Source organism: Zeus faber, assembly GCF_960531495.2.
Source record: "Zeus faber genome assembly, chromosome: 4".
Lineage (NCBI taxonomy): Eukaryota > Metazoa > Chordata > Actinopteri > Zeiformes > Zeidae > Zeus > Zeus faber.
The window spans coordinates 19,452,328-19,471,176 of NC_137191.1; the positions used below are offsets into that span (position 1 = coordinate 19,452,328).

General features: G+C 42.6%; 1 protein-coding gene across 2 annotated transcripts in view; it reads right to left on the reverse strand.

Moving 5' to 3' along the window:
* npnta (nephronectin a) overlaps positions 1-8,023 on the reverse strand; it is a 45,736-nt gene extending 37,713 nt beyond the window's left edge. For both annotated transcript variants that reach the window (XM_079999103.1, XM_079999102.1), the window contains exons 1-2: positions 7,881-8,023; positions 1-11 (exon numbers count right to left, since the gene is read on the reverse strand). The exon at positions 1-11 is cut by the window's left edge and continues 90 nt beyond it. In XM_079999103.1, the coding sequence (XP_079855229.1) occupies positions 1-11; positions 7,881-7,951 (82 nt within the window). In that variant the 5' untranslated portion in view covers positions 7,952-8,023. The remainder of the gene's footprint in view (positions 12-7,880) is intronic.
* Positions 8,024-18,849: the final 10,826 nt, after the last annotated feature.

Consider the following 18,849-nt stretch of genomic DNA (forward strand, 5'->3'; position numbering starts at 1 on the left):
GCCGGGGCCACCTGCAAACACACACGGCGTTAAATCACAGCCCGATGCCCGAACGTCCGGATTGTTCACGTCGTTTGTCACTCCTGTTATGATTAACCTGGACTTTGTTTTGGCTCTGCTGTTGCTGCGTTACCGTTTTTGAACTAATATGCAGGTTATTATGTGCGGCCAGCCGGTCGCTATCGCAGAATAACCCCCCCGACAGGTTGATCAGGACCACGACCCAAAGCGAAAAGGGTCTTGTGCCTCACTGAAGGGGGTTATTTTGTAACTTTGGATTGACTTCTCACCATAAAGGGGAGAAGGAATGAGTCAATATCAAGTCCATTTCCAATACACAAAGTTATGTTTAAAAACCTGACCCAACTACCTAAAATATAGTCCTTAAACGGATCAATAATTCCAAACTGACACTTGCCTCGTATCGTGTTTCAGACGTCTGAGATTCATATTAGGCAAGGAAGGGAAGTTAAAAAGAAGCTCGTAACCGGCCCCGTGAAATTGTGCAGCTTCGAAAGGTCACGCATAAACATCATAGCGTGTTGCCAAATAATAAGAAAACCAAAAAGAAAAGGAGACCGTGCGTCCTCAAACCGGCCCGGTTTAAATGGAAACGCAAGCACGCCGCAACTTCCCGGAAGGCCTGTGGAGCGGGTATTGATATTGAGATTACCAGAGGATCTACAGCGTACCAAGAAATACTTAGAGGCACAATAGATGGTCTTGTGGCGTGATGAGAAAGAGGCGGTCGCTTGGTATTCGCGGCACATTCGCCGCTGCCATCTCTGCCTGTTAGGGTCTCTTTGCCAGGATGAGGAAATGCTAATGCCGCCCCGCTGCCAATCACCTCCCCAGGAAAAAAAAAAAACCTGATGGAGGAGGCTAAGTGAGAGTGGCAGAAGCAGGGGAAACGTTTCTCTGGTCGGCAGGAGGAGGAGGAGAAGGGAGGAGAGGTCTAGATGATGGTATGTTCATGTTATTTTCCGGTAGATGCCTAAGTAGAACTTCAACGCACGCACGCACGCATTCACACACATGTAGAAAGGCTGTTTTTTTTTGCTGCCCACAGAAAAGAAAAAACAATAACAAATACAAAAGCGGCATCCCAGCTTCACCAAACAAGCTCGTGTCATTTGTTTTCCTCCAGAATTTCAACAACAAAGCCTGAAAGTAAATCTCGTGCCGGTTAAGCTGAACCCGGCACGAGACACAAACACCGTGCGAGCGCAGCGGGTCAGGAAGGAGAACAGGCTCTGCTTTGAACCGCCAACCACTCCCAAATTGTGGGTGGAAAAGCTACGAATGAATCCAAAAATGATCTGTCTCTCTGTCTTTCTGTCCCTGTCTCTCTCTCTCTCTCTCTGTCTCTTTGTGTCTCTCTGTCTTTCTGTCCCTGTCTCTCTCTCTCTCTGTCTCTTTGTCTCTATGTGGTCTCTGTCTTTCTATCCCTGTCTCTCTCTCTCCGTCTCTTTCTGTCTCTATGTGTCTCTGTCTTTCTATCCCTGTCTCTCTCTCTCTCTCTCTGTCTCTTTCTGTCTTTATGTGTCTCTGTCTTTCTATCCCTGTCTCTCTTTCTCTGTCTCTCTCTCTGTCTCTCTATGTCTCCCTATGTCTGTCTCTCTCTCTCTCTCTCTCTCTCTATGTCTGTCTCTCTACGTCTCTCTCTGTCTCTCTCTGTCTCTCTATTTCTCTGTATCTCTATGTCTGTCTCTCTATGTCTCTGTCTCTCTCTGTCTCTCTATGTCTCTCTCTGTCTCTCTCTGTCTCTCTATTTCTCTGTCTCTCTATGTCCGTCTCTCTACGTCTCTCTCTGTCGCTCTGTCTCTCTATGTCTCTGTCTCTCTATGTCTCTGTCTCTCTCTCTGTCTCTCTATGTCTGTCTCTCTACGTCTCTCTCTCTACGTCTCTCTCTGTCTCTCTCTCTGTCTCTCTCTGTCTCTCTTTTTCTCTGTATACCTATGTCTGTCTCTCTGTCTCTCTATGTCTCTGCCTCTCTAAGTCTCTTTCTCTCTCTCTCTCTGTCTCTCTATGTCTCTGTCTCTCTCTGTCTCTATGTCTCTCTATGTCTCTCTGTCTCTCTCTCTGTCTCTATGTCTCTCTCTCTGTCTCTCTCTCTCTGTCTCTCTTTGTCTCTCTATGAACAACAACCCTGAAATTTATCTGGACATTAACTGGAGGAGCTGTAAGTGTGAACGCAAATGTCCGAATCATTTGGACCGCACATTAACCAGACTATACCCAGCCAGCACCCGAGTACAAAGTCTGCATAATGTCCGGTTGAGCGGTATGTGTGAACAGAGCAGGTGATTGTCCGGATCATTCCCAGTGAGCGAGCGGGCGTGTCGCGTTTTGATGATGTCTCTATCATGCGCTGGTTATCTATCTTTGTGCGGATCTTCGGGCACGGAGCGTAGCTGCTTCATACTCCTTTCTGCTTTCCTTTATATTCCTTTACACCCTTTTTCTTATATTACGTCCAAATACATGGAGTATCCATGGCAAAAAAGTTAAGTCTGTAGTCTTGTCCGCCATCTTGGGGTTGATAAAAATTTGTAGCCTCATTGGGTCACGTCCTGCCTCGTGCACGCTCTACCCAGGCATCGCCCCTCGTCTCAACCAAACAGAGTATTTACAGGTGGTGTAAAGGCGCCTGACGCGGACAATCTCCGGTTGTGTCCTGCATGTGTGAAAGGGCAACTCCGGACCATGTCCAGACCTGATGACCTGGACATGTTACACATGGAGTTCATGTGTAAAAGCAGTATATGTCTCTCTCTATACCTCTCTCTGTCTCTCTATGTCACACTCTGTTTCTGTCTATCGTGTCTCTCTATGTCACTCTCTCTTTCTCTCTGTTTCTCTCTCTGTCTCTTTTTGTCTGTCTCTATGTCTCTCTCTCGCTGTCTCTCTATGTCCCCCTCCATGTCACTCTCCATGTCTCCCTTTCTATCTCTCTCTATGTCTCCCGCCCTCGGACCAACACTCTCAGCAGAGGGTGAATGGATGAATTCAGCGCTGTTTACTTGGCTCTCGTGTTCTCAGCCTCCTTCTGGATTTGGGGCTGTGGTGGCTGATGCACTGTGACGCGTGGTGAACCCAACGCTCGGAGCTTTAATACCATTCATCGTCTCCCCGCCGAAACACGAGCCGACTGAGTCAAAAGTGCAGCGGTGTTCATATCCAATTCTAGCTTTTTTCTTTTTTTCCCATTATAAAAGAAGGATATTTTTCGGGAGTCAGAAACAGTAGGGAAAAAGGGGGAATATTTGAGACATCCCCTGGTGACTTCTTTGAGTACTTCCACTGCATATGATAATAATATTACCCGCATATACAGTATATGAGTAAATTGCACCGAGCCTTAAATTCCGGCAGATAATTATTACCCTTCACGGTAGAGGACAGACTCTGGGACTCTCTTGACTTCCCTCCTCCTCCTCCTCCACGTCCTCCTCCTCCTCCTTCTCCTCCTCCTCCTCCTCCTCCTCCTCCTCCTCCTCCTCCTCCTGGGGGAGGGGCATGAAGGATGGGGGATCTGTCCATCTCCCAATGTTTGGCTAATGGAGACAGAGCTGCTCCATCTCCCCTGACTGGGTGTGAAGGAGAATGGAACCATTGTGCCGAGGTGATAATTGGCAGCTTGGGAGTTGTGTTCATCCAGTGGCGATGACAGGTCTCCCTCCCTCTCTCTCTCTCTCTCCATCACTCTATCTATCTACCTATTAGGGATGGGCAATACTGACAAAATCAAATATTACAATATTCTTACAATATATTCAATATATTCAATATATAAATATATATATTTTTTTATATATATATTTTTTTGCATATATTATATTTGGATAATATTAATTTGAACTATATCGTGATTTAACGATTAACAAAAATCCCAGACGATATTTAGTCTCATACCACGATATTGATATGATATCGTTATATTGCGCAGCCGTACATGAAATATTTGAGAAATTCATAGTAAAGTGGATATTATAAGCAAGCAGTCCATCTATCTATCTATCTATCTATCTATCTATCTATCTATCTACCTACCTATCTATCTATCTATCTATCTATCTGTCCGTCTGTCTGTCTGTCTGTCTATCCATCTATCTATCTATCTATCTATCTATCTATCTATCTATCTATCTATCTATCTACCTATCTATCTATCTATCTATCTATCTATCTATCTATCTATCTATCTATCTACCTATCTATCTATCTATCTATCTATCTATCTGTCCGTCTGTCTGTCTGTCTGTCTATCTATCTATCTATCTATCTATCTATCTATCTATCTATCTATCTATCAAGATCCATTAGACTTCCCTCACAACTGCCCACATTTATTACCAAATTTGCCATTTATAGTGAAGTGCTTCAAGCTTGGACATGCCAAGCTCAACTCAAAGAAGAGATGAGCGTGTGGAGTTATCGTACCTCAAACACGGTAATAAACCACCTCTGTTACATTGTACAATTGTACAGATTTTGGCAAACCACCATGGGAGAGGAAATCTAAACACACTCTAAAACACACTCTATCTATCAATGAGAAAAATATAATTTAGGTTCACCCTAGGCTCACCCTGCGAAAGGTTAATTTGGGTGAACCAAAATCAGCCAAATTTGAAGGGTCCACGGACAATTCAGCCAAACAATGATCAAGGAAATGTTTTGTTTTTAACACCAGAGGAAATAGGAGACATGGAGGTCATTGTGCCGTATGGAACTTGCACCAATACCGGGGAATAACCAGGGAAGTTCTTCAACCAACAATGGTGGTCGTTCGATAATTTATATGTTCAAAAGATACAAACACAATGATATACCTTTGATATACCTAATGTGATAAGGTATTCTCCACAAAAACTCATACTGCATTTGCTCTTTGTTTTACCATTTTGAAGATTTCAACTTACAGCAACAGGAGGGTTTACATTGTTTCACCTTTTATATTCTGTGTCCAATCTCTCCATATTAGAACTATTCGGACAAATCAGTAATGCGATGATAAAGTATCTTAAAATAGCCCAAACTAGGACACTGCATTGTTTCAACCCCCTTAAGCCCCAGAATGTGGCTCTGATCTTACAATGTGTACTCAGCCTGGCACCGGTCCACAGCTTTGGTTTAGAGTATTACTGAGGAGGGCTGGTATGTGCTTTCTTGGCTGGCTTGGGCCAATTTCGTTGACATTGCAATATCATCCTAGTGCGCTGTCCGTTCATTTGCGTAAAGTGTCCAACCTCAGACAGAGCAGGTCAGGGTGACGCGATCGACTGTACCCGAGAAGAAAACAAAACAAAACAAGGGGTTGCATTGTCTGCGGCGACGTGGGCATAGTTACAGCGATTCATGAGCGGTTGAGAAGAGGACGACCTTGCTGTGATGGCCATGAAGGGTCCTTCAGGTGTGGATGGATAAGCCTGTTAGGGAACACGCTCTATAAGGCAATAACTGCATGTGGGGGGGGGATTAGGTAATAACTGTCCTTTCTGCTGGTGTTTTTTTGTCTCATGAGGATATTATTTTGACGGATTCACGTTGAACTTCGGAGCAATCAGAGCAAGGGGAGCCGGTGGAAATTGGCATCTAATGACCATCTTGACAAGGAGTGTTGAAATTTATATGTATGGAATGCTGCTGCTGCTGCTGGGCAACGTTAATGATTGTTATGCACAAACACAATGTGGAATAGAAAACGCTACACACCCCATCACACCACGCCACAGCCTGTCGCATTAACTTCATGGGATGGAAATTAATGCATAATCAATAAGACAATCATGTGCAAAGATCAGCAGAGATAGGATACATGCTCTCTCTCTCTCTCTCTCGCTCTCTCTCGCTCCCTCTCTCTCTCTCTCCCTCTCTCTCCCTCTCTCTCTCTCTCTCTCCCTCTCTCTCTCTTTCGCGCTCTCTCGCTCTCGTTCTCCTACACAGAGACACACATCATGCGTTGCTTTTTGAAACATTCAACATATATTAATGCAAAGTGCTTTTGATTGCTCTGCGGGGAACAGAATTTGACTAAAAGGGCAGTAGGTATTTGGAGCCTACTCAGAGATGGCGATTGATGGATGACTATGGAATGGCAGCCTGAGAAGTGGACTTGGGCGCCGTCCTCAGTAAAGTAAATAACAAAATTGAATGCCAAATGTATTTTTTGCAATTGTTATAAAGCAGATCCTGTTTCTGTCTTTTACTGTCTTACACTATTTTTTACAAAAGAGAAATAGAATAGAAATATGTTACTTCACCCTCTGCTGGAAATGTAAGAGAATCCGTGGATCCTCAATAACGCCGCTATCTATCATACTGTCTGCATGAAATACTTCTCAAACTGAAAATCACCTTCCCTTATGATGAAGTTTCTTCTTCCAAATTTAACGGCAAAGGCTAAACGTACAGCTCATTATGGCCCCAGCTCCAAAAATGTCCCTCAAGACTATTAATAAGCAATTATGAATATGGGGGAGGCTAAAAATACTGCACTGTGGCATCCTAGTTAAAATTAATTATGTCTTTATGCCATTATGATTACATGGTGGATAACATCCATCACCTTCAACTCAGGCGCCCCTTCAGGCAGATTTACATCTTGGATCACATGCATTCTTTGGGGTTTGGCACGTCTCCACAGCTCTTCACGCATATTTCGCCACGTTCGTGTTTGAACACGAAGCATCGGGCAATGTGCTGTCACATCACTTTATAACAAGAGGAACACAGACAGACGCACAGGGAGACCACAGCACCCCTGTTTGGGGCTTTGCACATGTAAACATTCTCTGGAGCCACATCGCCAATCGCTTCAGATGGCACAGCCAGACGCAGCTTTATCAAATAAGGCAAGTCTTGAAAGGTTGAAAAGTTGAGGTAAAGGGCTTGAGGATCTGAATGTGTCCAGATCAAAATGAAACGTATTATTTCCAGTGCGCCAATACTATCTTGTACAGTAGCAGGTCAACACACAACAAAAACTTATGAATAAGATCACCAAATTATAATTGTAGATAAAAAATATATATGTCTAATGATAACACTACTACTACTACTACAACTACTAATACTACTACTACTACTACTACTACTAATAATAATAATAATAATAATTATAATAATAATAATAATAATAATTTCCATTTTTTTTCCATTTCCATTTTTCCACATACACACATTTTAACCCGTGGATGAATGAAGTATCTATCTATCTATCTATCTATCTATCTATCTATCTATCTGTCTGTCTGTCTATCTATCTATCTATCTATCTATCTATCTATCTATCTATCTATCTATCTATCTATCTGTCTATCTATCTATCTATCTATCTATCTATCTATCTGTCTATCTATCTATCTATCTATCTGTCTATCTATCTATCTACCTATCTATCTATCTATCTATCTGTCTGTCTGTCTGTCTGTCTATCTATCTATCTATCTATCTACCTATCTATCGGTCTGTCTGTCTATCTGTCTGTCTATCTATCTATTTATCTATCTATCTTTACACAAACATTAATATAAAAACATGAAAATTACATTAGTATTACATGATATATCATTCTTATTATTCGCATAATAATAATAATAAGAATAAGAATAAGAATAAGAATAAAAATAAGAATAAGAATAAGAATAAAAATAAGAATAAGAATAAGAATAAAAATAATAAGAATAATAAGAATAATAAAGAAAAAAGCTAACAAGCATCACACATTTAATATACATAAGTAAATGTTACACTCAATTTCAAATCAAGCCAATAGAAATGCCATAAACAAAGATAACGTGGGGGGAAAAGAGCGAAACATTTCCAGTTGAAGGCGTTTTACGTCCACACCGGGACCTGAGAGAGACGCTCTTTACCTGCCGTCAAAGTCCGCGCTGGCTACAAAGCTGCAGCTGCACAACAGCATCAACTTTATCCATAAATCCATGATCCCGGACCTCCAAGAATCCAGACCCGGGTCTGCGACGTTCCGCGCAACAGGACCGGCACGGTGCGCGTACTGGTGAGACGCGGAGTGGAGCAGCCCGACCAGCCCGCAGCCTGCGAGTGAAGTGACCCTGACGCGCGGCGTGCGGAGCAGGGTGCACTCTACCGGTCAGCGTGGGACCCCACAGCACGCACCGTCCACCATGTGGGATGCGGTCCACAACAGGGGGGCTGGGGTTGGGTTTTTTTTTTTGGTGTTGTTTTTTCGCCCCCCCCCCCCCCCTTCTTCCTGTCCCAAGTCGCACCGCACCGTGTCCACGCACACACTTGATAATGCCTAATTAATTACACTGCGTGTCGAGGCACGAAGCGTGGATGGTCGCCCACCCAGGTCGACTCGTAGGGTTCTTGGTGCTCACTCTCTCTCTCTCTCTCTCTCTCTCTTACACACGCACACACACACACACACACACACACGCACACAAACACACACACGCACGCACACAAACACACACACACGCACACAAACACACGCGCGCGCGCACACACACACACACGCACACACCTTAAGATAAATATTGTGGAAATTCCTGCCGACCCACATTTCAGAGACAGACATGGAGCTGAGAGAGTTTGGTTGGATTTCCAGGACAAATGAAATAAGATGGACACACATTTGTTTGTTTGGTTCAATTTCCTTTTACATAAATGCTTTACTTTATTTAATTTGTTAATTCATTTAATTTATTTGACTGAATTGCACATTATTGCCAAATATACCGACATATTTCAGCAATTTCCATATACATTAGGATGCGAAGTGAGGTTTCTTGCATATGTTATATATACATAGATAATATAATACATTAGCCATATGTTTGTACATTTATTGAAGTAATAGTTATTATTATTATTATTATATTTGTTTTACGTATTTTTTTTTACCTGTGATGTCAGAAGGCAGGCCAGATACCAACACATGGTGTTTGTAAGCCATTGCATCCGAGACCGAGTTGGTCTGTAAGAGGAGTTCCAGTACCCAACCTACCATGCCTTTGTCTTTAATAATCATCAAAAACCATTCACGGTAACTCCTCCTTTGCTCCTCTGCCCTTCACGTGGCCTGCAGAATGTCAAGAGCACTTCTTTCCTCACACACTTGTGTCCTCAACGGGCGCATTCTTAACACACTTTTGACGAATACGCTGGGGCCCCATTTACAAATGTGGGCTACTCAAAAACAGACACGAATGTCATCAGATGAATGTTAAAATGTTTTCTCTAAGTGTGCTTCATGAATAAGGGAGACTGCCGCCCCCCACAACACTCAGCATCCTAATGGTCTCATTACCTGTGATGATGTGACACTCTGAGAGGAGGCTGTCTCCAGAAATGTGGGTTAATCAATAAAAATATTTCTGCGATAATGAGCCGACGTTTGATTCATGAACACTAATGAAGTGGCATCAAAATGATAAATGGAGTGCAGGGTTCTTTCAAAGTGTCCTTTCGCGTGGAAAATTCCAGGTCCAGTTCAATTTTATAAGCACTTGACACTGTTTATTGGCTTACTATATATTTTTTTCCACTAATACTGCATCACAATAATCTTATCCTTGAAGAGAAGAAGAGAAGTAACTATTATTTTAAAAATCACCTCAAATCATTCCTCAGGCTGGAAGGTGCCGGCCGAAATAATCTTTTGGAAAACAAGCGGTAACTTTGGCTTGACATCCCAGCGTGAACAGCAGCAGCTGAGACGGAAAACGTAGCCCTGCACTTCTCTTCCATTTCCTTATGAGGTCAATTGTCCTTTTGGTGAATCTGGTTTCCGTTCACATTAAGACGACTTATCCCTAATGCTCCACTCCTCATTAAGGAGTGGAGCTCAAACCAGGAAAAACAGCCCCAGGCCATTATTCCTCCACCACCAAACTTTAGAGTTGGCGCTCTGCATTCAGACAGGTAGTGTTCTCCTGGCATCCGCCAAACCTCCATCAGACGGCAGATGGTGAAGCGTGACTCATAACTCCAGAGAAACGCGTTTCCACTGCTCCGAGTCCAATGGTGCCGTGCTTTACAGCACCCCGGCCAACGCTTGGCATGGTGCATGGTGATCTTATGCTTGCGTTCAGCTGCCCGGCCATAGAAACCCAGTTCACGGAGCTCACGGCGAAAACAGTTCTTGTTGCTGTTGTTGCTTCCAGAGGCCGTTTGCAACTTGGCGGTGAGCGCTGCCACCGAGGACAGGCGAGTTCTCCGTTGTTGCTCCTAGACGCTTTTACTTCACAACAGCAGAGCTCAGGGTCGACCAGGGCGGGTCTAGCAGGGCAGAAATTTGACAAACGCATTTGTTGGAAAGGTGGCATCCTCTGACAGTGCCACGTCGAAAGTCACTGAGCTCTTGAGTACGACCCATTCCACCGCAAATGTTTGCCTGAGGAGATGGCACGGCTGCCTGCTTGATTTTATGCACCTGTTAGTAATGGGTGTGGCTGAAATAGCTAAACCCATTCATTAGAAGGGGTGTCTGCATAATTCTGGCGATGCAGTGTTCATTGCTCATCCCCAGGGAATGTATCAAAGGTATCCAAATATGTGTGAGGGGGTGAGGAGGTGCGGATCCCAAACAAATGTCTTCCCGGTGCAATCTCCCTATTCAACGGCCCACCGGCCACTTTGTGCGCCCATGCGCTTTTCCGTGGTTTGCGCTGGTGCAGAGCCGCAGACGCCGTCGCGGTGTCGGATGTTTCCTATAATAATAATAATATCTGTGAAATATATAATAATATGATAATTCTAATGCCTGGAAGGAGCCACTTATCTGTCTGTTCACCCAGAGCTGGATCGGCGGCGCCGGCGGAATTGAGATGCATCCGAGATTGGAAAAGCTTTTACCTGCTTCTCTGGAAGACTGCGAGGAAACAGCGGCTTCCACTCGAAAGTCAAATAAAGCAGCGCGGTGGAATCACAAAGTGGCCTCTCATGCCTGTGTTTGATCTCATATACTGTATATATTTGTAACTAGAACGAATGTATATGTCGAGGACTAGCAATTATTCAACGCTCATTGCAGTGGAACAAATTATGGTATGGAGTTCACCTGCACTCGGAGTGCTCAGGCTCTTCACCGATAGAAACCTGACAAAATGCGGTGAGTTATGACTGGGATTCAGGGATTGATCAAGTTTATTTCCCGTCCCCCCCCCCCCCACACACACACACACACACACACACACACACACACACACAGACACACACACACACACACACACACACACAGACAGATAGACAGACAGACAGACAGAGTGAGGGTGAACTCATATTCTTTAACTCATTTTGAATGACCCTACAGCAAGTAGAGGGATCGTTGGATCTCCAGCCGTCGTTCTTCTTCTTCTGTAGAATCTACTGTAAATGTATAAAAAAAAAAAAAAAAAAAAAAAAAAGGTGATGCCACGGTTCGGCAAAGATAAAAGTACTTTTTTTGCAATTAGCAAGGCTTTTTATTTAATGCCACAATGAGCCGAGTGACGCAGCACAAGTACCATTAAAGACTATTTTGTGTGATTATTATTATTCAGCGATCCATAACCCCAGATCCATTATCATCAGTGATAATTCCTTCATCTTTTCTCAGGAAGGAAAATTGTCGGAATTCTTCTGATTAAAAATAAAGAACATCATAAAGGAACAAAGGAAAATATCTCATCAGATGAGATGAGAACTCTACTGTGGACCACATGCTTGTCTTGAACATGGGGTAGTGATGAATTTGTGATGTGATTAGTGTATGAGATTATGCACTTATACACTGCACTCAGGAAAACCTTCTTTGTTTTATTTTTCATTAAATTTTCTTATTTCCTCCCTTTTCTATTTTATTCGACTGCATTCATTGGACATTGTTGCGGCAACTGTTGCGTCACCAGACACCGAGCTTCAGGTCCTGCCTTTTTCTGTGGCTTCCCGCCTCCCCCAAGAACACACAGGTCAGATTTAATTGAGGTTCCTTTACAAATTCCCCTGAGACAGGGATGCTGCGTGACCCTGGGATGGACTCGGGGTGTTCAGGACGCCTCCCGGCCTAATGCCTCTAGTCCACTGGGAGAGATTTCCGCCACCCGTGACCCTGAACTTAAATAAGCGTAGTATCGCTGCGTAGCATCGCTGTGCACTAAACCGTATCATTTTCAATTCTTTGCTCTTATTTTCCAGTATTTGCGCAGGGAATACAAATAATGTCTGTGCTTTCAAAATTCAATCGAACTCAACCTGATCTCAAGATTTGGAAGAATTGTGAAATAAATCAGCATGAATTGATAGTAAGATGTAAATTACATATGGATTAGCAAGGAAGGCCCTTTACTTGGAAACAGGCTTCCAATAAAAGTGTCAGGAGGAAAAGGATTGGGGCTTGAATCTTGAATGATTATGTCCAATTCAAGTTTCAAATGAGAATCACTTAATTGATCCCCGCAAGTCAACTGATGTCTGAAAATCACCACAGTGACAAATGGAGTGAACTCTGTGGGATTCACAAGGATTCCTTTACAAATGCAATTGACAAGACTCTTTTGATTGATCAGGTAGACCTCATACAACAAGTTAATTCAATGAAATTAAATCAAATCGGAGTGCTTTACATTTTGTTTAAGATCGCCTTCAGTTCAATGTTCAAAGATATCCTGAATCCATTTAGAGTGATATTGGGCCTCGGCATGGTTGTGAAGTAGTGACCACGTTTTTTTAAATGTCATATTACTGAATTGCAATAAAAAACTGCACACAATAATACCGCAAGCACAATACCACAAGCAATGGAGCCAAAAGTTTGGAGGGAAAGATATAAGGACAATACGCAGAAGATTCTAGTATTAAAAAAAACCTAAAAGTGTAATCACACCGCAGCACGTCCCAGACAGGGACGTATAATTGAGCAGGGAGTAGACTGTTTAGGAATGACCTTTGGTGTCGCTCTTTGATTGTATCTCCATTTTGAGCTTGATTTCCCAGCATATTTGGACAGAATGCGTCTCAGTTATTTCACCTCTGTGCTGGGAACCTGAACTCAACTAAAAGTTACGATCCACAGTGCACAGTATGAGTCGCTGCTGGGAAACAAATTTTCCAGTTTCCTATTTAATGTTAAATGAAACAATGAGCATAGAATAGCACAAATAAAAATGAATTTAGATCCTGAATACAAACTGAGTAATTACTCCTCTGCACTCACAATAATTGCCTGTTCCTCCCCTCACCCTCCACCAGTAAAAATCACATACTGTGTTGAAATTGTATTTCCTTCAAAATATACAGTTTGCACACTACCCTTATCAGGAAACGCTTTTTGTTACCTTGTGCAGTGGATGCACCTGTGAGACCGCAAACACGCACAGTAAATGAAGGTCTGCGCTTCTGACAAAAATGTTGGCCAGCAACAGTCACATGCATACTGGGATTCTGATGGGTTCTGATTCAACTACAGAAAGGTACAACACATGAATATGTCCTTCATTAAATCAATCAGTAAAAAAACATCTCATGAATTTCCAACATTGGCGACACTTAAAAAGACAAAAACAAAACAAAAAGACTGGATAATCTACACAAAAAACCTTTTTCAATATTACATTTGTTGGCCCTGCACAGTTAACTTCAGCAGAATTGCAATTGACATCAGTGTCCATCAGGGGTTCTGTGGAGCAGGGCGAGGGGAACTAGCAGATACTGCTTCTCACCGTTAATGGTGTTTACTTTCACTCATCCAGGTTTTTAAGTCTCTGAAATACGTTGCCTTTCTGTGAGAAATGTAAGAATTTAGGATAAAAATCGACTTTTTAAGGCATGTTGTGATGGAAACGAAAATTGCAGAAACTGTCCGAGCTATAATTGACAGTTAGGCAGTAGCCAAGTTCGCCGATACACCGCACCAAGAGCCATGTGCACCGTCCTGAGTCGGACTGGGTCCATCGCCTGCCAGCCTGGATGAATCACCGGTCCCTTCCTGGTTGGAGCCAGCGGGAAGAGGGGAGGCTTTTCACAACACTGGATTTGACCACGGTCCGCTGGCAGCCCTGGCCAACATAGCCGGTGAGAATGTTTTCGGGGATAGCTGGCTATTACAGACTGTTACTTCGGGACATTTATGGACTGCCAAAGCCAACCTCACCCAGAAGACTGGTCCAGATTGTCCGAGCCCGGCAGCGTTCACCGCTCTCCGATATGACCTCATATGGCGCTCATTCTCACTCTATTCGGACCTTCAGTGACTTCAGGAAGGATGGATGCCAATGCCCAGAACACTCGATGGTCTCTCCTCTCACAACCGTTTAGGTTCAAGGCCATCCATTGGCCCGGGGAGAGGGTGAGGGTGGTGGCTGACTTCCTCTCTCACAAAGGTTAAGGTGAGGAGCCAACAGTGTCTCAGCCGACAGCACAGGCAGCTGTAGGTGATTAATTTGAGTAACAGATGCCTGAAGCATTGTTCGTCTGTTTGTTTTCTCTCTTTGACTGCGAGGCTGGGTCCCGACCACCTGGAAAACAGCCGCACGGGCCTAGTGAAACCTGGAGAGAGCGGCGGCAGCAGCAGCAGCAGCAGCAGCAGCAGCGTTGATCAGCACGCGCATGGGACACTACTGTAATTGTCCGGCCAGGTGGCCATATCTCTCATTAGTTAGGCTTGTCAATGAATCTGTTATTGTGTCCCAGCCTTCCCGTTCCTCCCTAACCGACACAGAACGACAGAGTTGTCCGAGTGCCATTCAATTGTCAGAAAGTGAAAATGGCCATTAGTGGTAATTGCTCATTGAAAAACATACAGCTGAAATGTACCACTGTTCATGCAGTACAAGCCAACTACAATGTACTTCACAGCCTGGCCCATTATTTACCACCACCACAGCCTATTGCACAGTGCTGACGAAATTAGCATCTAGTTGTAAAATACCTAATGCTATTCAAGATGGATGGGTTCTTTTAATGCTCTCAATTTATTCGTATTTCAAAACATTAATTAATAGCACAGCAATAGCACAGTTTCTGGACATAGTCTGGAGAACACCCTATTAAATCTGCTTTAGAAGTAGAACTGTCAGTCGACTCTTGCCGATGGATTAAATGGTATGACATACTGTTTTCATCATCTTTTTAAAACAATAAAAAAAAAAAAGCCAAAAATGACTTATTTTGTGGATTATCAATACTGTCGCTAGGGTCTACAACTGAAAAGTAAACAACAGGAAGGAATTTTAGTTAAGATAGTTGGAAAAATTTGTACAGATCATAGAAAATGAACTACATTGGCAAGCATTGCATCAACCATTCATGTATTATGAACCATGTATGTTCATGTATAACAGTGACTTATGATCATGTCAAATAATCTGAGAAGTGAATAATGCAAATTAAGAGCGTTACATTATAGGCATACAGTATGACCTTGTTATCTCAACCTCAACTCCTCTATGCTGTACACCCAAAGTGGGTTATTGTCTTGTAAGAGCGGGCTGAAAAGACATGGTTTACACACAGAAGAGATTAGTTCAGCTTCTTCACAACAACAGATAGAATCTGCTTGTCATGGCATCAGTTCCCGTGGCCAATTGAGGGGCACAGAGCAAATAAATATTTTAACATGAACTTCGATGGACCTGTGAACCCTGCTGTCTGAGGTCCAGCGGTAGATGGAGAAGCGGTAGACGTCGCCCCCCGGGGATTTGACTTCCACCTCGGAAGGAAACCAGGCGTCCTCTAGCACAAGGAGCTGCTTGTTGTCCTGCTCCATCAGCACCAGCTTGCCCAAGGGAACGGGGGCAGGACACACAGAACATTTTCACTCCTATTTTCACTTATTTGACATCTTACAGTTTATTCCCTGCTTTCCAATACCAATTTACGATGGCCATCGGCCGTCTGTCTGCTGCACTGTGCAATCACTGGGAGAGGACATACAGATCAATGGCTCCTTAGATTTCCTTATTGTACTGCTTAATTTATTTTCTTTTGTTATAATACTCCACAATATATTGCATTGATGTAAACTTGCTCACAAGGAATAAAATAATGACTTACTTCACTCTCCGTCAACACCAGCTTCATGTTCAGAGTGGCGTTTTGGGCAAAATGTGCCCAATTTTTCAGGAGCTGATTTCCTCGTGATTCAACAACTACACAAAATAGAGAGTTTGATTTGGTCATTTTGTATTTAACTGCATTTGTTGTGATTGCTGTATTACAGTTGCACTGTTCAACCTTTCAGTAAGGCTCGCATCAACGTATTCATATTGTCTCAACTGTGGTTAGTGGAGTACTATAACAGTATAACTTGGTCGTTTGCTCGTATAGATTACAAATAAGAATAACCAGCAAGAATTGCGTGACACAGCAAAACATGTTTGTTTAATTTACAGATTAGATTGCCATGATTCAAAGTTAAGTCAGATGTTTTGAAAGGTGCGCGGTGTAAGATTGTCGTGTTACGCCTGGAGTTGTTTACACGGTGAGTAAACAAGCTTAAATTGCAGTAGATTTATCAATTTTCTCTCCCTGTGAGACTAACCCTGGAGTCCAATCAGAACATATTTAGTGTCAGCGCTTCGACTTACTGTGGTGAGCGTGAGCGACAAGTCAGGATTAATTTACTGCAGAGTCCTATGTGGGTATTTAATCAGCCTTATTATTATTATTATTATTATTATTATAATTATTATTATTAATAATATGAATTCTCATTTTGTTGTGTCAGTTATTATTTCACATCTGCGTGTGGAACACCTGCATTTCAGTTCTTAGTAAAAAACAGGAAGTTAAATGAACACATATATTGTAATTTGAAGCTATTTACTCAACATGTAAACTAGAGAATCCTACACAGTGCTCCTTTAAATGGTATTTATAATAATATTCTCAAAATACCCAACAATAATAATACTTTTTTGAGAGAGAACAGCATACTTTTTTCATTTCTGAAATGGAATAGTGCACATACAGCAGACACATAAAAAGAACCACATTAACTCAAATATTACAAAATAAATCAAAGAACAAAGAATCAAACAGCAGGGGTGGAATCAGCGGTTCAACATAAGCAGTGTCACGCTTTTTAAAATCATAAATAAGAGTAAACTAAATAAATAAATACATAAATAAATAGAAACAAACACATGCCAGCGCTGGCTAATTTTTGTGATCCTAGTGATCCCACTTCTCCTGCAGGGATTCAAAGCGAAGGTATGAATAATGCAAATCCTGTTGGTAGGGTTGGTTCCAAAATTAACAAAATACACCAGCCTTTATTTAAATGAGCCTATTTCTTATGACAGATAACAATGTTTTGTCTCAACACTACCCTTCAAGATTACTCAGCAGAATATCTCTCACCCTAGTACAGTATCAATGCAGGATCATAATCATCATCAGGCCATAATAGATGGTTGACTAGTATTTTGGGGGCTTATATAGCGGTGTATAGAGGTCATTATAGGGGGCATCCGCTCTTGTGAAATGGAAAAATCTTAGATGATCATACAAGAATGCAGCGTGATTATTGGACCCAGTGATTCCCACAAGATGGCCATCACAGATCATACCATCACAGATCCACCACCATGTGTAACAGTGACGCTGTGGGATGAAGGCGTCCTGTTTGTTTTTTTTATCAAAACCTTAACCCCTGGATGTAGAAAACAGGGCGAAAGACGACCGATCAGACCATAATACCCTTTTCCCGCTGGTCAGGGCTCCAGGTGTTGGGCTCCTGACACCAAACATTGGTGTCTTTATGCCTCGGCCTTGGATAGAAGCATTTTCAAAACGGCAGAGCCCTGACAAAAACTCCAGCTTTTGCAAAGTTCACAGCAGGCGGATTTCGTGGAGGCTGAGTCACAGAGGTGCTGATTCAGTTGTGTGTGTCATTTTTTAATGCTGTACTTTAGGGCCATTCATCCTCTGTCCTGTGGATAACTGTCTATCTCTGTCTGTGAGCTTCAACTGACGACCGCTGAGCCTCTTTGCTGATGCAGTTTGTTCATGTTTGGCATATGCTTTCATGATTTTTGAGAGTGTGTGTGTGTGTGTGTGTGTATATGTTTCATAATGCGATGACGGTCTGTGTTTGACTGAAACCTGATATGCAACAGCAGTGTGCAGAATTCTCTTGATCCAGCTATATTTTGCTTTAAAATACAACCAAGATGTTTTTTCTATCGTACAATAGCTTGGCTGTCAATATATTTTCCTGGCTGGCAGGATTGGGACGGGTCAGGATTTTTCTCACTAAGTTGACGTTGGATCGTTGACTGGTTTGCTCGGTGGCGAGTGACCTGTTTGTAACATGTCATATTGATGTGCAAATGAGTGGTTGGTTTACATTTTGTTGACATAATTGAAGTCATTACATTGTGGGTAGTAGAACACATCTGCCAAGATGTAACCATGAATATGTTAACCACGGACTCAATAGCAAAGAGACAAGAGTAAAGACAGAGACATGAGAAAATCAAGTTGAGGCTTGAGCTCAGTGTTCGGAGTTCAGCCCTCAAACACCCGAGATGACGTCATAGATATACATAAATGTCTTCTACTGCATATAAAAATAAAAACCTCTTAATACCTGAAAGAAACCTCCCTTTTTCCAAAAGGATGTTACAGTACAATGCAGGTGACACATTTGGTGCTACTTCAAAAATCCTTTGACTCATCGATGCTGAAGCTATTTTTGGATCAACATTTGGCATCAAATGCAGCAGAATCATCTGATAATTGATAGCATCAATGCACTTCAGATGCCATTAATGTATTGACTTTTCATGGCAGAATTTGCCAAAATACTGCTGTGATGAACAGTTGAGGTGGTCCGGGTGTCTGGTAAGAATGCCCCTCTGGGTGCCTTCCCTTTGG